Source organism: Coregonus lavaretus (genome assembly GCF_964263955.1).
Source record: "Coregonus lavaretus genome assembly, chromosome: 1".
NCBI classification, from domain to species: domain Eukaryota; kingdom Metazoa; phylum Chordata; class Actinopteri; order Salmoniformes; family Salmonidae; genus Coregonus; species Coregonus lavaretus.
The window spans coordinates 10,086,429-10,113,675 of NC_139988.1; the positions used below are offsets into that span (position 1 = coordinate 10,086,429).

Sequence of the window (27,247 nt, forward strand, 5' to 3'; positions counted from 1 at the left end):
CAACTTTCAAGGACAGCGGAGAAGAGAGAAGGTGAATGAACTGTTGGCGGGTCTGAAGAAACAGCAGTCTGTGTTTACTCACAGCCGAGACATCAGTGACGCTGCAGTGAAATCGCAGTGGCTTCAAAACCATTTAGTGAGGGTGAATTTGTAAAAACATGCATGATGAAGGCAGCAGAGATTGTGTGCCCTGAAAAGCGTCAGGCTTTTGTAAATATCAGCCTGACAAGAAACACAGTTGCAGACAGGATTTACGATCTTTCAGTGTATTCGGACAGCCAGTTGAAGCAAAAAGTAAAGTCATTTATTGCGTTTTCGGTTGCAATTGATGAAAGCACGGACATTACAGATGTTGCACAACTGGCCATTTTCATCCGCGGAGTTGATGACACATTGACCGTCACCGAGGAGTTTGTGGAGTTGGTGCCGATGACAGATACAACGACAGCAGCTGATATTTTTACCGCACTCGTCGGCGCGCTGGACAGGGTCGGAGTGGACTGGTTCCGCGCTGTCAGCCTGGCTACAGATGGTGCGCCCTCAATGATCGGGAAAAAAGCAGGCGTTGTGACAAAGTTCAGAGAGAAAGTGCATTCTGCAAATGGAGGACGTGATTTTTTGACTTTTCACTGTATTTTGCACCAGGAGGCTTTGTGTTGCAAGTCATTAAAGATGGATAACGTCATGAAGGTGGTCATCCAAACTGTTAATTTCATCCGATCCAGAAGCCTGAATCACCGTCAGTTTGACAGCCTTCTCAGAGAGAAAGACCACATCTATGGCCTGCCACACCACACTGAGGTAAGATGGTTAAGCCGAGGTGCTGTGCTGAGGCGTTTCTTTGATTTACGAGAAGAAATTGAACAGTTCATGGAAGAAAAGGGCAAACCAGTGTTAGAATGTCATTCTGCAGAATGGATGCAGGACCTTGCATTTATGGTGGATGTTACAGAGCACCTGAATAACTTGAACAAACAGCTGCAAGGGCGCAACAAAGTTGTCACGCAGTATTATGACAGCATACGTTCTTTCAAGTTGAAGCTGTCATTGTGGGAGACGCAACTTGCCGGTGGTGATGCAGCTCACTTCCCCTGTCTGAAAAATGTGTGCGTGACCCAACATGTGGCAGACATGAAGCGGTTCAAAGATAAAATAACGGGACTGTTACGGGTGTTTGAGCAACGCTTTCAGATTTTTGGTGAACTGGAGAAAGACTTCAATGTTTTTTGCTCGCCATTCACCGTGAATCCCTCTGATCTGCCCGTCAGCATCCAACTTGAAATAATAGACTTGCAGTGTGACTCGGATTTGAAGGGCAAATTTGCCGCAGCTGGCTTGGACACATTTTATCAGAATCTCTTGCCAGGTTACCCCAACTTGACAGCCCTCGCTGCAAAACTGTTGTGCATGTTTGGAACCACATATCTTTGTGAGCAAGTTCTCTGTAATGAGCATAAATAAAACAAAGCTGCGCTCAAGGCTCACGCACAAGCACTTGAATCACATCCTGAAGTTGGCTGCCACTCAGGATGTGACGCCTGATATTGATGCGCTGGTGAAAGCTAAAAGATGCCAGGTATCAGGAGTCAAATAAACTATGCAACCCCACTTAAAGTGCTGCATGAGACACCCTGATATAGTTCTGTGATCTGTGATATACTTCTGTGAATCACTGAGGCATTGTGTGTTTGTGTGTTCTTTGTCCTCAGAACTTTCAAATAACTTGAGGTGTTTTATGATTAATAGTGATGTTGTGCTTTTGGACACACTGTCCTCAGGCTCCAGCTTTATGTTTATATGTTTTTATGTTGATGTGCTATTGTTTTTAATTGATTTTATTTTATTTGTATATTTAACCTATTCTTGACTCTGTGGTTCTTGCACTTGTTTGGGGAACAGGATTTCATTGTTTTTATCTACATTTCTGCCTGAGAAATGACACCCTGATATAGTTCTGTGATCTGTGAAACAGTTCTGTTAATCACTGAGGCATTGTGTGTTCTTTTTCTTTAGAATTTTCAAATAAACTTGACGTGTTTTATGATTAATAGTGATGTTGTGCTTGTACTATTTTGGACACACTGTCCTCAGGCTCCAGCTTTATGTTGTATGTTGATCGTATTAAAACAAAGAAAACAATCTGAAGTTGTTGTTTTTAAGTTATATATACCATGATTTTTCCGGTCCGGCCCACTTGGGAATAGATTTTCCTCCATGTGGCCCCTGAGCTAAAATGAGTTTGACACCCCTGCGCTAGGCTCTGAGGCTACATAATTAATCCCATGTCCCTGTGACATCACTGAAATCCACTAGGCTCTGAGGCTACAGAATTAATCCCATGTCCCTGTGACATTACTGACATCCACTAGGCTCTGAGGCTACAGAATTAATCCCATGTCCCTGTGACATTACTGACATCCACTAGGCTCTGAGGCTACAGAATTAATCCCATGTCCCTTTGACATTACTGACATCCACTAGGATCTGAGGCTACAGAATTAATCCCATGTCCCTGTGACATTACTGACATCCACTAGGCTCTGAGGCTACATAATTAATCCCATGTCACTGTGACATTACTGACATCCACTAGGCTCTGAGGCTACATAATTCATCCCATGTCCCTGTGACATTACTGACATCCACTAGGCTCTGAGGCTACAGAATGAATCCCATGTCCCTGTGACATTACTGACATCCACTAGGCTCTGAGGCTACATAATTAATCCCATGTCACTGTGACATTACTGATATCCACTAGGCTCTGAGGCTACAGAATTCGTCCCATGCTGCTCTGATTCACCTCACCATGTTTACTTGGTTCTATGGTATTTGGTAATATAATTACATAACTGATTCATTAATTACATAACTGATTCATAGGATCTCTGTGTTTGGGGTCTTCTGTTGTTTAACCCCTTACATGCACACAAAGATAACAGTCCACATAGCCTAACTCATAACAAGAAAATCGTGTTATCAACTATTCCAAAGGAAATAAGGAATATACACACGAAGGGACATATACCTCATGAAGTCAGTCATTTGAGAAGAGGCTCATGTATGTGAATCAAGCGCTCTATGCTGCGTCACATTGTCCAGGTAAACGACGGGACCCGTTTATGGGGGCGGAGTTGAGAGCGCGCGCGGGTCTCCGTCGCTATAGATAGCAGCTTTAACTTATTTACTTCAGGTTACAGCTGAGTGGACGACGCACACATATAAGAGCAATGAACGGTCCCGTTGACTCGGATTATCTGAGACGCATTATGTGAATTTTCCGAATTTGAACACCTTTTCAGGTAAGCTATTTCAATTCAATTGCAAAGTTGAGAATAGTTGTTTTTGTCAGTCTATATTGACCTAATTGTCTTGTACTAGGCTACGTGCCACAAGTAATTTTGTACCTTATTTTCCACAATTAAGCTAATGTCTAGAAAGTTCTAACTAGGCTACAATGGAAAATAGCATAAATTGCTGAAAGAGATGTGAAAAATAGCATGCTGTCTTATTTAGGTAACGGCCTGGTTTAATTGTTTTAATATTTTTAAATATTATTTTTCTCGGAAATAAGAATAAGAACCGTTACAATGTCTCACACGGAGGTTGAGATAGCTGGAAGTGGATTCCATAGCCTTTCTGTCGACCTGAACGATGACTGCTTATCTGGCCGCGTCCCGTCGATGCTACGGACGAACAACTTGGGTGCCAGGAGAAACTCTTATGGGCTTCACAAAATTAACATGGACATTGACCCACAACTCTATTGCGGCGCGCTTTCAAAGGCTCTGTCCTGGTCCGCGGAGAATATCTTAACTTTAAAGGAGGCCAGAATTGAGGAGAACTACAAAACGGAGAATCCGACGGCGTCTCCATCTCGCGTCTCTTGCGCGGGCGCGAGCATCACCGGCAGCACGTCCCCCTGTACCCAAGTCTCGGACCCGGTCACCCCTCTGGTGAACAACTGGAGCTCGGTCCCGAGCCCCAACATACAAGATGCCAGCTCGGACTCAGACAATGAGCTTGTTCAAAATAAACCACACGTGTTCTCACGCAGTCCGTATGAAAGCAAATGGGAACAGGAGGAGAGGGAGGAAATTGAGACCAAAGCTGTGGCCACCTCACCTGATGGAAGATACCTGAAATTCAACATTGAGATTGGGAGGGGTTCGTTTAAGACCGTTTATAAAGGACTGGACACAGAGACTACTGTGGAAGTGGCATGGTGCGAGCTGCAGGTGAGTGACAGACATCATTTTACATTATTGTCGTGAAACAATGGTGATTTTTTCTCGTGCTGAATTGCTAATATGATAAACATAGTTTATTTAAATCTATTGGCACCATAGAAGTTATCCTTGATTTATTTAGTATTTTTGTGGATGTGATGTAGCCTATGGGGTTAGGGATAATTAGCCTGATGGTTGGTGACACTGCTATGTCCTGTCCTGGTGCCAGTAGTAGGTGGCGCAGTGGTCTAAGGTACTGCATCGCAGTGCTAGCTGTGCCACTAGAGATCCTGGTTCGAATCCAGGCTCTGTCGTAGCCGGCCGCGACCGGGAGAGCCATGGGGCGGCGCACAATTGGTCAACGGTCTGCTGAGCCAGTCTGCCTGGCCGGCCTGCCAGCCGTGATCCCCTCTAAGCTGTGTTTTCAGTACCAACCAGTGACACCAGCTCCCTGCCTCTCTCTCTCTCAGCCGTGCTCACGTGTAAACTAGGAACTGCCAAAGTCGCAGATGACTTGAATTCTTCCCTCACTCAACCACAAATCCTCAATCCCACAAGAGACACCTACTGACTGACTGTGCTATTAGATTATTCACTCACTGTTATGTATGAATCATTTGTATTGAGTGTTCTATTATGGTGTCTGTCTGAACCCCTCCCCACACACTCCTTGAAAGGCTAGCTTTGTGAACAACTTTCCTCCATTGCTAGAGTTATGAGTATCCCACCATAGGATTAGCTCACATGCCACAGGTATCACTAATATTACAGGCAGGAGTGCACATTTTGATTTTTGCCCTAGCACTACACAGCTGATTCAAATAATCAACTCATTGTCAAACGTTGATTATTTGAATCAGCTGTGTAGTGCTAGGGCAAAAACCAAAACGTTCACCCCTTTGGGTCCCCAGGACCGAGATTGGGAAAAGCTGGTTTATAGTATTAGTGATACCTGTAGAATTGATTGGAATTGTCAACAAAGCAGCATGACAAAAAATGATGGCAATTTTGTGAACTACCAGTAGTTCCTTTGGGAAGATATATAAAGCGATCTGTGCATTTGAACAACAGCATGAATAGACCTATTTAACTTTTATCACCGTCAAAAACCGAATGACCACTACTGCACATGCTGCCACTGTTTTGATCAGATTATACTATTTAGAACGAGCAGCCAGCTCATGAACGAACGACTGCACCAGGAAGAACGCAAAAAGCATGCAGATGCAAATATTTCAGACCCATAAACTTTTAAACGTTACAGCCTTATTCCAAAATTGATTAAAAAAAATTAATCAATCTACACACAATACCCCATAATGAAAAAGCAAAAACAGGTTGGTATTTTTTGTTGCAAATGTATTAAAAATAAAAAACAGAAATGCCTTATTTACATAAGTATTCAGACCCTTTGCTATGAGACTCGAAATTGAGCTCAGGTGCATCCTGTTTCTATTGGTTATCCTTGAGATGTTTCTGCAACTTGACTGGATTCCACCTGTGGTAAATTAAATTGATTGGACATGATTTGCAAAGGCACACACCTGTCTATAGAAGGTCCCACAGTTGACAGTGCATGTCAGAGCAAAAACCAAGCCATGAGGTCGAAGGAATTGTCCGTAGATCTCCGAGACAGGATTGTGTCGAGGCACAGATCTGGGGAAGGGTACCAAAAAATGTCTGCTGCGTTGAAGGTCCCCAAGAACACAGTGGCCTCCATCATTCTTAAATGGAAGAAGTTTGAAACCACAGAAACTCTTCCTAGAGCTGGCCGCCCGGCCAAACTGAGCAATCAGGGGAGAAGGGCCTTGGTCAGGGAGGTGACCAAGAACCCGATGGAAGAAGTTTGGAACCACCAAAACTCTTATTAGAGCTGGTCGCCCGGCCAAACTGAGCAATCAGGGGAGAAGGGCCTTGGTCAGGGAGGTGACCAAGAACCCGATGGTCACTCTGAGCTCCAGAGATCCTCTGTGGAGATGGGAGAACCTTCCAGAAGGACAATAATCTCTGCAGCACTCCACCATTCAGGCCTTTATGGTAGAATGGCCAGACTGAAGCGACTCCACAGTAAAAGGCACATGAAAGCCTGCTTGGAGTTTGCCAAAAGGCACCTAAAGGACTCTCAGACCATGAAACAAGAAACAAGATTCTCTGGTCTGATTTAAACCAAGATTGAACTCTTTGGCCTGAATGGCAAGCTGGTTGCATCACCGCCTGGTATGGCAACTGCTCGGCCTCCGACCGCAAGGCACTACAGAGGGTAGTTTGTATGGCCCAGTACATCACTGGGGCCAAGCTTCCTGACATCCAGGACCTCTATACCAGGCGGTGTCAGAGGAAGTCTCTAAAAATTGTCAAAGACTCCAGCCACCCTAGTCTTAGACTGTTCTCTCTGCTACCGCACGGCAAGCGGTACCGGAGGGCCAAGTCTAGGTCCAAAATACTTCTTAACAGCTTCTACCCCCAAGCCATAAGACTCATGAACAGCTAAACATGGCTACCCAGACTATTTGCATTGTCCCCCCCACCCCACCCCCTCTTTTATGCTGCTGCTACTCTGTTTATTATCTATGCATAGTCACTTTAACTCTACCCACATGTACATATTACCTCAAAAGCTCTCCCTCGCCCTCCATTTGGCACCAGCACCAGTGACTCGGTTAATAAGGAAGTGGTCAGATGACGCAGATGCTAAGCTACAGGACTGTTTCGCTAGCACAGACTGGAATATGTTCCGGGATTCTTCCGATAGCATTGAGGAGTACACCACATCAGTCACTGGCTTCATCAGTAAGTCCCTGTGCCGAAAACACTAAGGTAACCTGCCTAAATGACTTCCGACCAGTAGCACTCATGTCTGTAGCCATGAAGTGCTTTGAAAGGCTGGTCATGGCTCACATCAACACCATTATCCCAGAAACCCTAGACCCACTCCAATTTGCATACTGCCCCAACAGATCCACAGATGATGCAATCTCTATTGCACTCCTCACTGCCCTTTCCCACCTGGACAAGAGGAATACCTACGTGAGAATGCTATTCATTGACTAAAGCTCAGCGTTCAACACCATAGTGCCCTCAAAGCTCATCACTAAGCTAAGGACCCTGGGACTAAACACCTCCCAGCCACCCTAAAGACTCCAGCCACCCTAGTCATAGGCTGTTCTCTCTGCTACCACACGGCAAGCGGTACCGGAGCGCCAAGTCTAGGTCCAAAAGGCTTCTTAACAGCTTCTACCCCCAAGCCATAAGACTCATGAACAGCTAATCATGGCTACCCGGACTGCATTGTTGGTTAAGGGCTTGTAGGTAAGCATTTCACTGTAATGTCTACACCTGTTGTATTCGGCGCATGTGGCAAATAAAATTTGATTTGATTTGAATTGCCTCGACTAACCGGTGCCCCCACACATTTACTCTGTATCGGTACCCCCTGTATATAGCCTCCCTACTGTTATTTTATTTTACTGCTGCTCTTTAATTATTTGCTATTTTTATTTTTTACTTATCTATTTTTTACTCAACACTTTTTTTTCTTCTTAAAACTGCATTGTTGGTTAAGGGCTTGTTAGTAAGCATTTCACTGTAAGGATTACACCTTTTGTATTCGGCGCATGTGGCAAATAAAATTTGATTTGATTTGAAGCGTCACGTCTGGAGGAAACCAGGCACCACTCATCATCTGGCCAATACCATCCCTACGGTGAAGCATGGTGGTGGCAGCATCATGCTGTGGGGATGTTTTTCAGCGGCAGGGACTTGGAGACTAGTCAGGATCGAGGGAAAGATGAACGGAGCAAAGTACAGCGAGATCCTTGATGAAAACATGCTCCAGAGTGCTGAGGACCTCAGACTGGGGCGAAGGTTCACCTTCCAACAGGACAACGACCCTAAGCACACAGCCAAGACAACGCAGGAGTGGCTTCAGGACAAGTCTCTGAATGTCTTTGAGTGGCCCAGCCAGAGCCCGGACTTGAACCTGATCGAACATCTCTAGAGAGAACTGAAAATAGCTGTGCAGCGATGCTCCCCATCCAACCTGATAGAGCATGAGAGGATCTGCAGAGAAGAATGGGAGAAACTCCCCAAATACAGGTGTGCCAAGTTTGTAGCATCATACCCAAGAAGACTCAAGGCTGTAATCACTGCCAAAGGTGCTTCAACAAAGTACTGAGTAAAGGGTCTGAATACTTATGTAAATGTGATATTTCCTTTTTATTATTTTTAATACATTTTCAAAATGTTCTAAAAACCTGTTTTTGTTTTTTCATTATGGGGTACTGTGTGTAGATTGATGAGAAAAAAACAACAATTTAATCAATTTTAGAATAAGGCTGTAACGTAACAAAATGTGGAAAAAGTCAAGGGGTTTGAATACTTTCCAAATGCACTCAGTAGATAGCTAGCTAACATAATGTCACAAAGCATGATGCGCTAGCCAGTTGACTTTCATTCTGAAATGCTTATTTCCGAGTTAGTCAAATATTAGTTTAGAAAGACTTGAAATTGACATGGGAGCTAGCAAGCTACCAGCTAGCTATATATAGCTAGCTTCTTATCAAAGGTAGATAACTGGTTAATTTGACCAAAGAATCGACCAAACTATTTCTTATTGTTTCTCAAAATTGCTGTAGCTGGCTAATTAATTTCATCATGCTTTGTGATACACCCGGTTTTATGCTGTTTTAGTCCACACAACATGTCACCCTATCACCTACTGTAGAACCTGATGAACACCATGGGGGGAAACAATAAAATTGGCCAGCCAAAGTTATGCTTTTTTGTCCTACCAGATCCCAGATGAGAAGGTTCTAGCTAGTGTATCCCTCTTTCCTTCTACTCTTGTTGGATGTAGATGTCCAGTTTATCAGGTCCCAGGCTCCCATGACTGTTATGATTATTTATTTACAAGTTAATTACAATTAGCTTTAGCGCCATCTGTACCTGATAGAGCAGATACAGTCTCACGTGCTGAAGTAAGCCGTCTGGCGCAAGAGACTCATTGGGAGGGAGACTAGAGCAGACCCAGAAGTTCTGACTGAATGCACATTTGAGTGCCCCAGGACGGTCCATTTACTTTGTGCTGTTATAATTTATGCTATGAAATCCTGCGATTTCATTGGGGCAGTTCCCCCTCATAGTAAATAGCTGGCAAACAGCCTGGTCTCATAGACTATACATTAACATTTTACATTTTAGTCATTTAGCAGACGCTCTTATCCAGAGCGACTTACAGTTAGTGAGTGCATACATTTTTCATTTTTTATTTTTTATACATAACATAGTAAATGTAAATCCGGGACACTCAAATGAGTATAATATGTTACGTTTGGTATGGATAGATAAGACTGATGTTTTTAAGGCAAAAACGAAAGTAAGTTGGTTGGTTGGTTGGTTGGTCGAGGTGGATGGGTGGCCGTATAACGCAAATGTCTAGCAACTCAAAGGTTGCGAGTTCGAATCTCATCTAAGACAACTAGCATTTTAACTAATTAGCAACTTTTCAACTACTTACTACTTTTGAGCTACTTTGCACCTACTTAGCATGCTAGCTAGCCCTTCCCCTAACACTAACCTTAATCATTTTAGCTAACCCTTCCCCTAACCCTAACCCTATCCCTAATAATGATGTAAGTGCCTTAATGTGTTTGGACCCCAAGAAGAGTAGCTGCTGCCTTAGCAGGAACTAATGGACCCCAGGAAGAGTAGCTGCTGCCTTAGCAGGAACTAATGGACCCCAGGAAGAGTAGCTGCTGCCTTGGCAGGAACTAATGGACCCCAGGAAGAGTAGCTGCTGCCTTGGCAGGAACTAATGGACCCCAGGAAGAGTAGCTGCTGCCTTAGCAGGAACTAATTGACCCCAGGAAGAGTAGCTGCTGCCTTGGCAGGAACTAATGGACCCCAGGAAGAGTAGCTGCTGCCTTGGCAGGAACTAATGGACTCGAGGAAGAGTAGCTGCTGCCTTAGCAGGAACTAATGGACCCCAGGAAGAGTAGCTGCTGCCTTAGCAGGAACTAATGGACCCCAGGAAGAGTAGCTGCTGCCTTGGCAGGAACTAATGGACCCCAGGAAGAGTAGCTGCTGCCTTGGCAGGAACTAATGGACTCGAGGAAGAGTAGCTGCTGCCTTGGCAGGAACTAATAGACCCCAGGAAGAGTAGCTGCTGCCTTGGCAGGAACTAATGGCCCCCAGGAAGAGTAGCTGCTGCCTTGACAGGAACGAATGGGGATCCATAATAAACCCCAGGAAGAGTAGCTGCTGCCTTGGGAGGAACTAATGGGGATCCCTAATAAATACTAATCTCCCACCATCCCTATTAATAACAGTTACATGTAAATATCCTGAAGCCCTATTAATGACAGTTACATGTAAATAGTCTAAAGCCCTATTAATGACAGTTACATGTAAATAGTCTAAAGCCCTATTAATGACAGTTACATGTAAATAGTCTAAAGCCCTATTAATGACACATTTACATGTAAATAGCCTAAAGCCCTATTAATGACAGTTACATGTAAATAGCCTAAATCCCTATTGATGACAGTTACATGTAAACAAGTACTGTCTATTATCGATTGCGGTTATAATATCGTTTAGGACCTTGAGCGTGGCTGAAGTGCACCCATGACCAGCTCGGAAACCGGATTGCATAGCGGAGAAGGTACGGTGGGATTCGAAATGGTTGGTGATCTGTTTGTTAACCTGGCTTTCAAATACTTTCGAAAGGCAGGGCAGGATGGATATAGGTCTGTAACAGTTTGGATCTAGAGTGTCACCCCCTTTGAAGAGGGGGATGACCGCAGCAGCTTTCCAATCTCTGGGGATCTCAGACGTTACGAAAGAGAGGTTGAACAGGCTAGTAATAGGGGTTCCGACAATTTCGGCGGCTAGTTTTAGAAAGAAAGGGTCCAGATTGTCTAGCCCAGCTGATTTGTAGGTGTCCAGATTTTGCAGCTCTTTCAGAACATCAGCTGTCTGAATTTGTGTGAAGGAGAAGCGGGGGGGGCATGGGCAAGTTGCAGCGGAGGGTGCAGAGTTGGTGGCCGGGGTAGTGGTAGCCAGGTGGAAAGCATGGCCAACCGTAGCAAAATGCTTGTTGAAATTCTCGATTATAGTAGATTTATCGGTGGTGATAGTGTTTCCTAGCCTCAGTGCAGTGGACAGCTGGGAGGAAGTGCTCTTATTCTCCATGGACTTTACAGTGTCCCAAAAGTTTTTGGAGTTAGTGCTACAGGATGCAAATTTCTGTTTGAAAAAGTTAGCCTTTGCTTTCCTGACTGCTTGTGTATATTGGTTCCTAACTTCCCTGAAAAGTTGCATATCGCGGGGGCTATTTGATGCTAATGCAGTACGCCACAGGATGTTTTTGTGCTGGTCAAGGGCAGTCAAGTCTGAGGAGAACCAGGGGCTATATCTGTTCTTAGTTCTGTATTTTTTGAATGGGGCATGTTTATTTAAGATTGAGAGGAAATTACTTTTAAAGAACAACCAGGCATCCTCTACTGACGGAATGAGATCTATATCCATCCAGGATACCTAGGCCAGGTCAATTAGGAAGGCCTGAAAGTGTTTTAGGGAGCGTTTGACAGTGATGAGGGGTGGTCGTTTGACCGCGGACCCGTTACGGACGCAGGCAATAAGGCAGTGATCGCTGAGATCCTGGTTGAAGACAGCGGAGGTGTATTTAGAGGGTAAGTTAGTCAGGATGATATCTATGAGGGTACCCATGTTTACGGATTTAGGGTTGTACCTGGTAGGTTCGTTGATAATTTGTGTGAGATTGAGGGCATCTAGTTTGGATTGTAGGATGGCCGAGGTGTTAAGCATATCCCAATATAGGTCACCAAGCAGTACGAACTCTGAGGATAAATGGGGGGCAATCAATTCACATATGGTGTCCAGGGCACAGCTGGGGGCTGAGGGGGGTCTGTAGCAAGTGGCAACAGTGAGAGACTTATTTCTGGAAAGGTGGATTTTTAGAAGTAGAAGCTCAAACTGTTTGGGCACAGACCTGGATAGTATGATAGAGCTCTGCAGGCTATCTCTACAGTAGATTGCGACTCCACCCCCTTTGGCAGTTCTATCTAGATGGAAAATGTAATAGTTGGGGATGGACATTTCAGAATTTTTGGTGGTCTTCCTAATTTTGGGGGGCCTTCCTAATGACAGTTAAATGTAAATATCCTAAAACCCTATTAATGACAGTTATATGTAAATAGCCTAAAGCCCTATTAATGACAGTTACATGTAAATAGCCTAAAGCCCTATTAATGACAGTTACATGTAAATAACCTAAAGCCCTATTAATGACAGTTACATGTAAATATCCTAAAGCCCTATTAATGACAGTTACACGTACATATTCTAAAGCCCTGTTAATGACAGTTACATGTAAATACCCTAAAGCCATATTAATGACAGTTACATAATAATAATATGCCATTTAGCAGACGCTTTTATCCAAAGCGACTTACAGTCATGCGTGCATACATTATATATTTTTTGTGTATGGGTGGTCCCAGGGATCGAACCCACTACCTTGGCGTTACAAGCGCCGTGCTCTACCAGCTGAGCTACAGAGGACCACATGGCTCTGTAGGATGTAAATACCCTAAAGCCATATTAATGACAGTTACATGTAAATAGTCTAAAGCCATATTAATGACAGTTACATGTAAATAGTCTAAAGCCATATTAATGACAGTTACATGTAAATAGTCTAAAGCCATATTAATGACAGTTACATGTAAATAGTCTAAAGCCATATTAATGACAGTTACACGTAAATATTCTAAAGCCTATTAATGACAGTTACATGTAAATAGCCTAAAGCCCTATTAATTACAGTTATATGTAAATGCACACCTCCTCTCGCATGCCATGGTTCAATGCCTTTCTTGACCTGGGTTATATATTTTTCTTCAAGAAGTACATTACACATTCCATGAAGTATGTGGATATTCTAGTTGACCATGCAGACAGTAGTAGTTATCTAGTCTGAAACCTTCATCAAGTTAGTTTTGTTGCATACACAGTGAATTTAATAACTTGGACTGATATTTTGATTAACAGTTTTTGTCATTTATGCAATGTAGCTATTGACATGTCAGTGGCTTTTCAATACTATGGCACTGGGTTTATAAACTCTGGGTTAATATGGCTTGGGGGAGCGGCACCACAGAGTGATATCACCTAGCAACCCTTACACACAGGTAAACCAGAATATGCTATTGTGACAACCGGGGATTTAAGAACGCATGAGCCGGCCAGCCGGGCCAATGAAAAATACATGACAACTGACATGATCCCTTTCACTGCTAGAGGAAGAGGATGGCTCGCATGTTTCATGGGAGGAAAGAGTCTGTGTAAGCTGAGCAGATCACAATGTTTTCATTGCATTCACCTCCTATTCCATAGTTCCATAGACATAATGTGTTGGTCTCCCTGGTTCCAGCTGCTCCCTGTACGGTCGTTGATGTGTTGGTCTCCCTGGTTCCAGCTGCTCCCTATACAGTCGTTGATGTGCTGGTCTCCCTGGTTGCAGCTGCTCCCTGTACAGTCGTAGATGTGTTGGTCTCCCTGGTTCCAGCTGCTCCCTGTACAGTCGTAGATGTGTTGGTCTCCCTGGTTCCAGCTGCTCCCTGTACAGTCGTAGATGTGTTGGTCTCCCTGGTTCCAGCTGCTCCCTGTACAGTCGTAGATGTGTTGGTCTCCCTGGTTGCAGCTGCTCCCTATACAGTCGTTGATGTGTTGGTCTCCCTGGTTCCAGCTGCTCCCTATACAGTCGTTGATGTGTTGGTCTCCCTGGTTCCAGCTGCTCCCTATACAGTCGTTGATGTGTTGGTCTCCCTGGTTCCAGCTGCTCCCTATACAGTCGTTGATGTGTTGGTCTCCCTGGTTCCAGCTGCTCCCTATACAGTCGTTGATGTGTTCGTCTCCCTGGTTCCAGCTGCTCCCTGTACAGTTGTTGATGTGTTGGTCTCCCTGGTTCCAGCTGCTCCCTGTATAATCGTTGATGGGGTCCTGAACTCTACAAATGGTTTTCCAGCTGCTCCCTGTACAGTTGTTGATGGGGTCCTGAACTCTACACATGGTTTTCTTTGATTTCAACAAAGAGCTGCGGTGAAGCTGTTCTTGCAATGATGGATTTGAATTGGAAGTAGGGCAGCAGGTAGCCTAGCGGTTAAGAGTGTTGGGCCAGATTTCTGTTTCGAATCCCTGAGCCGTCTAGATGAAAAAATCTGTCAATGTGCCCTTGAGCAAGGCACTTAACCCTAATTGCTCCTGTCAGTTGCTCTGGATAAGAGTGTCTGCTTAATTACTAAAATGTAAATGAATCAGAGCACCTTTATTCCTACAATGAGTATGCCTGTGATGTTTCTGGTTTCAGTGTATAGTAAAGTATTAGAGGCTATGAATCTAGACTGCAGCTCCATCCACGAAACTCAGTTAATTAATATCACTGAACCACAGACTGTAAGACCTGTTGTTGTTTAAGAATACACACCCACTCTGTCCAGTTCCTCTACCCTTCATAACACATTAATAACTCTGTCCAGTTCCTCTACCCTTCATAACACATTAATAACTATGTCCAGTTCCTCTACCCTACATAACACATTAATAACTCTGTCCAGTTCCTCTACCCTTCATAACACATTAATAACTCTGTCCAGTTCCTCTACCCTTCATAACACATTAATAACTCTGTACAGGTCCTCTACCCTTCATAACACATTATTAACTTTGTCCAGTTCCTCTACCCTTCATAACACATTATTAACTTTGTCCAGTTCCTCTACCCTTCATAACACATGAATAACTCTGTCCAGTTCCTCTACCCTTCATAACGCATTCATAACTGTCCAGTTCCTCTACCCTTCATAACACATTAATAACTATGTCCAGTTCCTCTGCCCTTCATAACACATTAATAACTCTGTCCAGGTCCTCTACCCTTCATAACACATGAATAAGACTGGCAGCACTGAAACAATCCTGTTCCACCTTTTAAACCTTTTTCAGGAATCCTTCATCACAGACTCTTTAATGATGCTTGGGGTCAAACAACAGTTGCTTGAATCAAACTGTGTTGTCTTCTCTTGCCATGTGTAAAGAGACTGATCAGAATACAGGGCTTGACTTGGGTGTGTTCAACAGAACACAGCACACAGTACTCAAAACACTTGAAATCTTGACTCGTGGTGAGAGCCAATTGAGGTAAGTGGAGGAGGACAGTGTTTGATAACAAGCACATACCAAGCCAATAAGGCATTGAGCACTTTTAAAGGTGTGGCCCACCTTTAGTTGAGAAGTGTTTTGTATTTTGTGCCGATAAAAAGCCCTTTGCCTGAAAAAGTACTTCTTTATAAAATGTAGTTACGTACCTTTAAGGCAACTGCAGATTTGTTGGAATTTAGTATGTGAATGCAATGGATGTTTCCTCTCACACAGTGGTAAATAGTAGTGATGGGGGGAAAAATCCAAACAGTAGAGTATAGCAATATTATTTTTGACCATATTATGTTGATTTTATCACTCCAAGGATCGATTCTCTAAATGCTAGGTAGTTAATGTTAGCTAGAGCTAGTCAGCTGTACCTTCACCAAAACTCCGGTATATTTCCTTCTCTAGCTTGTTCGTCATCTTCTTTTTAAACAGTGAGCCAACATGTTTTCAGCACTTTTATTTCCATGACTGATCAAAACTCGTTTTCTCATGACTCTGTCTTGTCCCTCTGCAGCGGACATATGGTGAGCAATATGTTTAGAACATCAAATCTCAATAAAATCACAGTATCGAATAGCAATACATATAGAATCGAGAGAATCACAAGGCATTGTATCGGCACCTATGTATGGTGAGACTACTGTGTGGTGATAGTATAGTGATAGTATGGTGATAGTATGGTGATAGTATCGTATGGTGATAGTATCGTATGGTGATAGTATTGTATGGTGATAGTATTGTATGGCGATAGTATAGTATGGCAATAGTATAGTATGGTGATAATACTATATGGTGAGGTCCCTGGTAATTCTCTGCCCTAGGTAATAGTGCACTATATCTGGGAATTGTATTTTGTATTCTTCCAGCTGTTTGTCACACACAGCCCCAGAGAGGGGTGGTACCATGCTCTACTGGTAATCTAGTTCAAGCCTTTAGCTTGGGAGTATAAAGCTGACCGACAAGTGCTGAACTGGAGGCACCATTCTATAGGTCTTCACGGGTTTAAAAAGTTGGACCCATTCCGAAATATACCTGGGGCTTTCCTACCAGAGCCCGATATGCAGCAGAAAACTATTTTTTTTAAGCTACTTTTTTATTTTATTTTTGTATTTTATCCCCTTTTTCGTGATATCCAATTACGATCTTGTCTCATCGCTGCAACTCCCCAATGGGCTCGGGAGAGGCGAAGGTCGAGTCATGCGTCCTCCGAAACATGACCCGGTAAACCGCACTCCTTAACCCGCTTAACCCAGAAGCCAGCTGTGTCGGAGGAAACACAGTTCAACTGACGACCGAAGTCAGCGTGCAGGCGACCGGCCCGCCACAAGGAGTCGCTAGAGCGCGATGAGCCAAGTAAAGACACCCCCGGCCAAACCTGGGCCAATTGTGCGCCGCCCTATGGGACTCAACCCCCTTCTCTTCTGCTTCACTGTTACAAACACACACATAGTATGCCTGTATACACTCAGCACCCAGGCTGTGGTGGCCAATGCTGGAACCAGTAGCGGAGCAGTGAAGTGGGCTCTGGAGGGAGTAGGAGCTGGAAGCTATGCTGTTTACATTTAAGGTCTGCTTTTAGGTACATGCTCACTTATCAGTGCCAGATTAAACTAAAGTAGTTAAACCCTCATTTATACAATTATACGCTTTTCATGATGAGTTGCATCATGGTTCAAAGAACAAAATACAAATAATTCATTTCTACTATTGTTCCAGATCATGCTATAGTAAACCAGGGACCAGCCTGCGAATGTATGTGTGTGTGTGTCTGTATCCGTTATCTCTGACAGAGGGGTTAGTGTTCAGTGTCAAAACAGAGGCAGGGTTTCGGAGGGTCTCCTATTAATTTAGCTGCTCAAAACATCAACACTGTCTATCCTCTCAGAGCCCACAATATGATTGAGTCCATCTTATCTGCACCAGCCCCATATTCCATTGACTTACTGGGGAAAGTGGAGGGGCCCCCTCAATGGTGCAGTGTAGATGCCAACACATCATGGTGATGTGGAGGGGCCAGTGTAGATGCCAACACATCATGGAGGGGCCAGTGTAGATGCCAACACATCATGGTGATGTGGAGGGGCCAGTGTAGATGCCAACACATCATGGTGATGTGGAGGGGGCAGTGTAGATGCCAACACATCATGGGGATGTGGAGGGGCCAGTGTAGATGCCAACACATCATGGTGATGTGGAGGGGGCAGTGTAGATGCCAACACATCATGGGGATGTGGAGGGGCCAGTGTAGATGCCAACACATCATGGGGATGTGGAGGGGCCAGTGTAGATGCCAACACATCATGGGGATGTGGAGGGGCCAGTGTAGATGCCAACACATCATGTTGATGTGGAGGGGCCAACATCTCATGGTGAAGTGGAGGGGGCCAACAGGTGATGTGGAGGGGGCCAACAGGTCATGGTGATGTGGAGGGGGCCAACACGTCATGGTGATGTGGAGGGGGCCAACACGTCATGGTGATGTGGAGGGGCCAACACGTCATGGTTATGTAGAGGTGCCAACACGTCATGGTGATGTGTAGGGGGCCAACACATCATGGAGGGGCCAGTGTAGATGCCAACACATCATGGGGATGTGGAGGGGCCAGTGTAGATGCCAACACATCATAGTGATGTGGAGGGGGCCAACATGTCATGGTGATGTGGAGGGGGCCAACATGTCATGGTGAAGTGGAGGGGGCCAACAGGTCATGGTGATGTGGAGGGGGCCAACACGTCATGGTGATGTGGAGGGTGCCAACACGTCATGGTGATGTGGAGGGGCCAACACATCATGGTAATGTGGAGGGGGACAACACATCATGGTGATGTGGAGGGGCCAACAGGTCATGGTGATGTGGAGGGGGCCAACATGTCATGGTGAAGTGGAGGGGGCCAACAGGTCATGGTGATGTGGAGGGGGCCAACACGTCATGGTGATGTGGAGGGGCCAACACGTCATGGTTATGTAGAGGTGCCAACATGTCATGGTGATGTGTAGGGGGCCAACACGTCATGGTGATGTGGAGGGGCCAACACATCATGGTAATGTGGAGGGGGACAACACATCATGGTAATGTGGAGGGGACAACACGTCATGGTAATGTGGAGGGGGACAACACATCATGGTTATGTAGAGGGGCCAACACGTCATAGTAATGTGGAGGGGCCAACACGTCATAGTGATGTGGAGGGGCCAACACGTCATAGTGATGTGGAGGGGCCAACACGTCATAGTGATGTGGAGGGGCCAACACGTCATAGTGATGTGGAGGGGGCCCACCCTGTGAGTCAGGAGCTCTATTTGTTTCTCTGTGTTAACTTTACATGGTCCAGAGGAAAGGGTGCACAAGAAGTCTCCTCCTACAAGACGTCTCCTCCTACAAGAAGTCTCCTCCTACAAGAAGTCTCCTCCTACAAGACGTCTCCTCCTACAAGATGTCTCCTCCTACAAGACGTCTCCTCCTACAAGACGTCTCCTCCTACAAGACGTCTCCTCCTACAAGACACGCGTGTGTGTGCACTTCGCAGGCAAGGAGGGATGGAAAACCTTGTGGTTATTCAGATGTGCTCAATTTGTTTTGAGAGGTATTCTAGACGTATCTGCAATTGGCACTGAAAATAGAATGCAATGTCAGATAGTGGCTAATATTTCAGTAAGCGTTATATATCATCATCAAGTTTGTCAGATATCAAGTTAGCAACATTTCTATGGACGACGCCCCTCCTCTCCAGCTCATTTACAGCCCTACCCTACATTTATTTTCCATTGAAAGTAATATATATTTTTTAAATCGTTACAAAAAGTTTCCCTCTGTCATCATAACATGCCATTGTTCCGCTTCAGTGGATGAGAATGAGCGAATGGAGAGAACGTGTTGATGACTGTGTTGAGTGTTAGCTAAGTGTTCTACCCTGTGTTGGTGCCTAGCCTTTCTCCTGGAGGGAGAACCTGGCTCTGACCAATGGGAGACCAGAGAGACGCTCATAGAACACTCAGTGGAACATAACATACCAAAATCATATCTCCCTCTGCCAGTAGTAATGATTGAGCTATTGTTCTTACTACTTTTATGCACATGACACATGACACATGACACATGACATTACCATTACAGGAAACCCTCTCTGTGTATTAATACTATAGTGGGACTCATATTCTTTTTGGACTCAACAACGGGCCAGAACCCATATCATTAACTTTTCCAGCCTATAAAAATATGTGAATAAAAATGGTTTGGTGACCCACATTTCATTGGATGATTAGTTTTCTCTCTTTAAGATGAATCTGATTGGATGGTTTGTTCCTTGCCTATTCCCCAATCTCTGAGAGATACAGTAGGCCTAATCCTGGTTTTTGATTGGTTGCCCCCTCTTCCTGCTCCCACAATTTATGGGACTCATTCTTTTGATCTGTCTTTCGTTTTCTTTCCATCAAAACCATCCATCTGCAATGGTGCTGTAGCATGGTGCTGTAGCATGGTGCTGTATAATCTTTCTATATTATGATGCTGTAGAATGGTAGCATGGTGCTGGAGCATGGTGCTGGAGCTTGATGCTGTAGAATGGTAGCATGGTGCTGTAGCATGGTGCTGTAGAATGGTGCTGTAGCTTGATGCTGTAGAATGGTAGCATGGTGTTGTAGCATGGTGCTGTAGAATGGTAGCATGGTGCTGTAGCATGGTAGCATGGTGCTGTAGCATGATGCTGTAGAATGGTAGCATGGTGCTGGAGCATGGTGTTGTAGCATGGTGCTGTAGCATGGTAGCATGGTGTTGTAGCATGGTGCTGTAGAATGGTGCTGTAGAATGGTAGCATGGTGCTGTAGCATGGTAGCATGGTGCTGTAGTATGATGCTGTAGAATGGTAGCATGGTGCTGGAGCATGGTGTTGTAGCGTGGTGCTGTAGCATGGTGCTGTAGAATGGTGCTGTAGAATGGTAGCATGGTGATGTAGCATTGTGCTGTAGCATTGTGCTGTAGAATGGTGCTGTAGAATGGTGCTGTAGCATGATGCTGTAGAATGGTAGCATGGTGCTGGAGCATGATGCTGTAGAATGGTAGCATGGTGCTGGAGCATGGTGCTGTAGCATGGCACTGTAGAATGGTAGCATGGTGCTGGAACATGGTGCTGTAGCATGATGCTGTAGAATGGTAGCATGGTGCTGTAGAATGATGCTGTAGAATGGTAGCATGGTGCTGGAGCATGGTGTTGTAGCATGGTGCTGTAGAATGGTGCTGTAGAATGGTAGCATGGTGCTGTAGCATGGTAGCATGGTACTGTAGCATGATGCTGTAGAATGGTAGCATGGTGCTGGAACATGATACTGTAGAATGGTAGCATGGTGCTGTAGCATTGTGCTGTAGTATTGTGCTGTAGAATGGTGCTGTAGAATGGTGCTGTAGAATTGTGCAGTAGCATGGTAGCATGGTGCTGTAGCATGGTGCTGTAGAATGGTGCTGTAGCATGATGATGTAGAATGGTAGCATGGTGCTGTAGATTTGTAGTCAATTGTAGTCAAATCAAGCCTAATGCCTCAGTAACAGATGAGGAGGAAAGGGTGCCCAACAACCCCACCACGCGATTAACCCTCGGTCAATTTGCAGTACATGTTGAGAGTACAGTGATGAATGGGTTAATTACATTTACATTTACGTCATTTAGCAGACGCTCTTATCCAGAGTGACTTACAAATTGGTGCATTCACCTTATAGCCAGTGGGATAACCACTTTACAATATGTTTTATTTTTTTAATTTTTTTGGGGGGGTGGGGTAAGGGGGAGATTGAAGGATTACTTTATCCTATCCCAGGTATTCCTTAAAGAGGTGGGGTTTCAAGTGTCTCCGGAAGGTGGTGAGTGACTCCGCCGTCCTGGCGTCGTGAGGGAGCTTGTTCCACCAGAGCAGCGAACAGTTTTGACTGGGCTGAGCGGGAACTGTGCTTCCGCAGAGGTAGGGGGGCCAGCAGGCCAGAGGTGGATGAACGCAATGCCCTCGTTTGGGTGTAGGGACTGATCAGAGCCTGAAGGTACGGAGGTGCCGTTCCCCTCACAGCTCCGTAGGCAAGCATCATGGTCTTGTAGCAGATGCGAGCTTCAACTGGAAGCCAGTGGAGTGTGCGGCGGAGCGGGGTGACGTGAGAGAACTTGGGAAGGTTGAAGACCAGACGGGCTGCGGCATTCTGGATGAGTTGTAGGGGTTTAATGGCACAGGCAGGGAGCCCAGCCAACAGCGAGTTGCAGTAATCCAGACGGGAGATGACAAGTGCCTGGATTAGGACCTGTGCCGCTTCCTGTGTAAGGCAGGGTCGTACTCTCCGAATGTGGTAGAGCATGAACCTACAGGATCGGGCCACCGCCTTGATGTTAGTGGAGAACGACAGGGTGTTGTCCAGGGTCACGCCAAGGCTCTTCGCACTCTGGGAGGAGGACACAACGGAATTGTCAACCGTGATGGCGAGATCATGGAACGGGCAGTCCTTCCCCGGGAGGAAGAGCAGCTCCGTCTTGCCAAGGTTCAGCTTGAGGTGGTGATCCGTCATCCACACTGATATATCTGCCAGACATGCAGAGATGCGATTCGCCACCTGGTTATCAGAAGGGGGAAAGGAGAAGATTAGTTGTGTGTCGTCTGCGTAGCAATGATAGGAGAGGCCATGTGAGGATATGACAGAACCAAGTGACTTGGTGTATAGCGAGAATAGGAGAGGGCCTAGAACTGAGCCCTGGGGGACACCAGTGGTGAGAGCACGTGGTGCGGAGACAGATTCTCGCCACGCCACTTGGTAGGAGCGACCGGTCAGGTAGGACGCAATCCAAGAGTGAGCCGCGCCGGAGATGCCCAACTCGGAGAGGGTGGAGAGGAGGATCTGATGGTTCACAGTATCAAAGGCAGCAGACAGGTCTAGAAGGACAAAAGCAGAGGAGAGAGAGTTAGCTTTAGCAGTGCGGAGAGCCTCCGTGACACAGAGAAGAGCAGTCTCAGTTGAATGACCAGTCTTGACACCAGACTGGTTTGGATCAAGAAGGTCATTCTGAGAGAGATAGCAAGAGAGTTGGCTAAAGACGGCACGCTCAAGAGTTTTGGAGAGAAAAGAAAGAAGGGATACTGATCTGTAGTTGTTGACATCAGAGGGATTAAGTGTTGTTTTTTTGAGAAGGGGTGCAACTCTCGCTCTCTTGAAGACGGAAGGGACATAGCTAGCGGTCAAGGATGAGTTGATGAGCGAGGTGAGGTAAGGGAGAAGGTCACCGGAGATGGTCTGGAGAAGAGAGGAGGGGATAGGGTCAAGCGGGCAGGTTGTTAGGCGGCCGGCCGTCACAAGTCGCAAGATTTCAACTGGAGAGAAAGGGGAGAAAGAAGTCAAAGCATAGGGTAGGGCAGTGTGAGCAGGACCAGCAGTGTCATTTGACTTAACAAACGAGGATCGGATGTCGTCAACCTTCTTTTCAAAATGGTTGACGAAGTCATCCACAGAGAGGGAGGAGGGGGGAGGGGGAGGAGGATTCAGCAGGGAGGAGAAGGTGGCAAAGAGCTTCCTAGGGTTAGAGGCAGATGCTTGGAATTTAGAGTGGTAGAAAGTGGCTTTAGCAGCAGAAACAGATGAAGAAAATGTAGAGAGGAGGGTGTGAAAAGATGCCAGGTCCGCAGGGAGTCTAGTTTTCCTCCATTTCCGCTCGGCTGCCCGGAGCCCTGTTCTGTGAGCTCGCAATGAGTCGTCAAGCCACGGAGCAGGAGGGGAGGACCGAGCCGGCCGGGAGGATAGGGGACATAGAGAGTCAAAGGATGCAGAAAGGGAGGAGAGGAGGGTTGATGAGGCAGAATCAGGAGATTGGAGGGAGAAGGATTGAGCAGAGGGAAGAGATGATAGGATGGAAGAGGAGAGAGTAGCGGGAGAGAGAGCGAAGGTTGCGACGGCGCATTACCATCTGAGTAGGGGCAGAGTGAGTAGTGTTGGAGGAGAGCGAGAGAGAAAAGGATACAAAGTAGTGGTCGGAGACATGGAGGGGAGTTGCAGTGAGATTAGTAGAAGAACAGCATCTAGTAAAGATGAGGTCAAGCGTATTGCCTGCCTTGTGAGTAGGGGGGGACGGTGAGAGGGTGAGGTCAAAATAGGAGAGCAGTGGAAAGAAGGAGGCAGAGAGAAATTAGTCAAATGTAGGGAGGTTGAAGTCACCCAGAACTGTGAGGGGTGAGCCATCCTCAGGAAAGGAACTTATCAAGGCGTCAAGCTCATTGATGAACTCTCCAAGGGAACCTGGAGGGCGAAAAATGACAAGGATGTTAAGCTTGAATGGGCTAGTGACTGTGACAGCAGTCATACACTTATATGGCATAATAAGTGTTGGACTAATGGCTATAAGCTGTTTGGGTACCAGTACCTCACACCGCCAAACAGAACAACAAACATTCAAACCTGTTTTCTCAGTCAACAGGTAATAGTATGTACTTTAACAGTGCAAGACGCCGTTTAGGGTTACTAAAGTCCCCCCTGCTCATACTGCACTCTAAAAAAAAGATGGGTTAAAAACAACCCAATTTGTGTTATTTGGTAACACAGTGCTCGGTACATATTGGACAAAACATTATTTTGACCCAGCCATTTTGACCCAGCCAGTTGGGTTGCGTGAATAACCCAATAAATTGAGTTGTTTGGATGACCAAACATGGGATGATTTAAGCATCCGTTGGGTTTTTATTCACTTTCATGCTGGGTTGACCCAGCAGCTGGGGCTTTTTTAATGCAATCCTTATCTTATTTTTATGAGGCGTGGCTTATTAGGGGCGTGGCTTTTTTGGCCACCCTTGAGAGTAAATGTAATTCCTGTTCATCATGTTAAGTTTGTACACCACAAATGTTAATTTTCCTATAATTTTTTTGGACATTAAATATTTTGATATATAAAATTAATAACATTATTATTTCCATATTATAACAAAGTGGTGACTATCCAAACATTGGGATATGCATAGACTCTTGAGGAACTCATACACTCATACACTAATTAAAGCTACAAGTGTCAGTGTTCAACCTTAACACGTAATAACAATACAACAGAATGGATTAACCAGAATTACATTTACTCACAAGGGTGGCCAAAAATAACTATCTGAAAGCCATGCGCCTACTAAGCCACGTCTCCAGTCTTCTGATTTGACCCGCTGGGTCATATCTCAATAACCCAGCATAAATAACCCAGCATCAACAACCCTGTCACGCCCTGACTCTGGGGACTTTTATTTGTTGAGTCAGGGTGTGATTTTCTATGTTGTGTAGTTCTATGTTTTCTATCTAGTATGTCTAGTTCTATGTTTGGCCGGGTGTGTTTCCCAATCAGAGGCAGCTGTTGCTCGTTGTCTCTGATTGGGGAGCATACTTAGGCAGCCTATTGGCAATTAGGTGTTGTGGGATCTTGTTCTGTATAAGGTTTGTTGTGTGTTACCTTAGGACTTCACGTGTCGTTAGTTTTGTCGTGTGTTTATCCGTGTTAATAAACATGTTTGCATATCACGCTGCGCCTTTGTCCGTCCCGTCCGTCACCGAGCGTGACAGAAGATCCCACCAAACGGGGACCAAGCAGCGTGCCCAGGCGGAGAGAGTAGCCATGTCACAGGTGGGCAATTGGTGGTCATGGGAGGAGATATTTGCGGGGAAAGGGCCATGGGCGAAGGTAGATGCCCAGGCAGGAGAGGAGCAACGGCAACACAGAGGACGCCGGTCGAGGGAGAAGCCAGAGAGACAGCCCCAATATTTTCTTTTTGGGGGGGCTAAAAGGGTGGTTGGCGGAGCCTAGTGTTAGAGCAGAGCCAACTCCCCGTACTCACGCGAGGAAGCGTGTTACTGGGCAGGCTCCGTGTTATGCGGAGCTACGTACTGTGTCGCCAGTGTGCCGGAACAGTCCTGTACGTCCTGTGCTAGCACCACGCACGTGCCGTGCGAAGATGGGCATCCAGCCAGGACGGGGTGTGCCGGCTCAACGCTCCTGGTCTCCAGTACGCCTCCTCGGTCCCGCATATCCTGCGCCGGTTCTACGTACTGTATCGCCAGTGCGCGTGCACAGCCCTGTGCGTCCTGTGCTAATGCCTCACACATACTGTGCGGAAGTAGGCATCCAGCCAGGACGGGTTGTGCCAGCTCTCCGATTCAGACCTCCAGTCCGCCTCCACAGTCCGGTACGGCCCGTTCCTGCTCCTCGCACCAAGCCAGGGGTGCGCGTCGCCAGCCCGGTCCGGCCTGTTCCTGCTCCTCGCACCAAGCCAGTGGTGCGCGTCGCCAGCCCGGCCCGGCCTGTTCCTGCTCCTCGCACCAAGCCAGTGGTGCACGTCGCCAGCCCGGCCCGGCCTGTTCCTGCTCCTCGCACCAAGCCAGTGGTGCGCGTCGCCAGTCCGGCCCGGCCTGTTCCTGCTCCTCGCACCAAGCAGTGGTGCATGTTCCTAGTCCGGTTCGGCCCGTGCCTGCTCCTCGCACCAGACCAGTGGTGAGTGTGTCCAGTCCGGCACGGCCCGTGCCCGTTCCACTGGTGCCTGGTCCGGCACCAGTCAGCAGCTCCAGTCCGGAGCCAGAGCAGTCCACTCCACCGGGGTCCAGTCCAGATCCGGTCAGCGGCTCCACTCCGGAGCCAGAGCAGTCCGCTCCACCGGTGCCTAGTCCAGCTCCGGTCAGCGGCTCCAGTCCAGAGCCTGAGCAGGCCGCTCCACCGGTGCCCGGTCCAGCTCCGGTCAGCGGCTCCAGTCCAGACCCAGACGTCAGCCCCTCTCCAGGTTCGGGGTCTCCCACACCAGGGTCCAGACAGGGCTTGGAGTATAGTGGGAGGAAGGAGAGGGGAATCAGCGCGCCGAGGTCCAGACCAGGGGCGCAACAGGGAGGCGGAGAATAGGTGGTTGTCACGCCCGGAGCCGGATCCGCCTCCGAGGCGGAATGCCCACCCGGCCCCTACCCTGTTAAGTAAAGGTTGTGCGGTCGGAGTCCGCACCTTTGGGGGGGGGGGGGGGGGGGGTACTGTCACGCCCTGACTCTGGGGACTCTTATTTGTTGAGTCAGGGTGTGATTTTCTATGTTGTGTAGTTCTATGTTTTCTATCTAGTATGTCTAGTTCTATGTTTGGCCGGGTGTGTTTCCCAATCAGAGGCAGCTGTCGCTCGTTGTCTCTGATAGGGGAGCATACTTAGGCAGCCTATTGGCAATTAGGTGTTGTGGGATCTTGTTCTGTATAAGGTTTGTTGTGTGTTACCTTAGGACTTCACGTGTCGTTAGTTTTGTCGTGTGTTTATTCGTGTTAATAAACATGTTTGCATATCACGCTGCGCCTTGGTCCGTCCCGTCCGTCAACCAGCGTGACAAACCCAACCTTGCTCTTTTTAAAGGAAACAACCTGACTAAGTTACCCAATGCCTGCAACCCAGCAGTTTGGTCATCCAAATAACCCATCCTTTTTTAGAGTGTTGGCCAAAGTCAAATATATAATGTCCATACTTTGTTTTTGTAATCAACAATTTTTTGTTGTTGTTAAAAAAAGAAAATGTTTTAGACCAAATACAAACATACAAGCAATGACTACATCTCATCTGCCCAGACCCACATGCTCACACCCACATCCTTAGTGTCTGTATTATTGTTTGCCACATGGCCTTAAATTGTACCAATTTGTTTTTCTCAGTCACCCATGCTATTTCAATATTTCAGTAATAAATCATTTGATTTATCCATTGTGTTAATGATGGCAGATTAATTGATTTTCAAGTTTTAATATACGTTTTTTCAAGATAAGTGATGAGAAGAGAATCGTCCAGC

The 27,247-nt window shown here is 46.2% G+C and overlaps 1 protein-coding gene across 1 annotated transcript in view; it reads left to right on the forward strand.

Annotated features, from left to right (window-relative positions):
* Positions 1-3,590: 3,590 nt before the first annotated feature.
* The window catches only part of LOC311120735 (serine/threonine-protein kinase WNK4-like), a gene marked incomplete at both ends in the record, with an annotated part of 96,687 nt that continues 73,030 nt past the window's right edge, over positions 3,591-27,247 (forward strand). The window contains one exon of the mRNA XM_084157885.1: positions 3,591-4,238. Coding sequence (XP_084014011.1) covers positions 3,591-4,238 — 648 coding nt within the window. The remainder of the gene's footprint in view (positions 4,239-27,247) is intronic.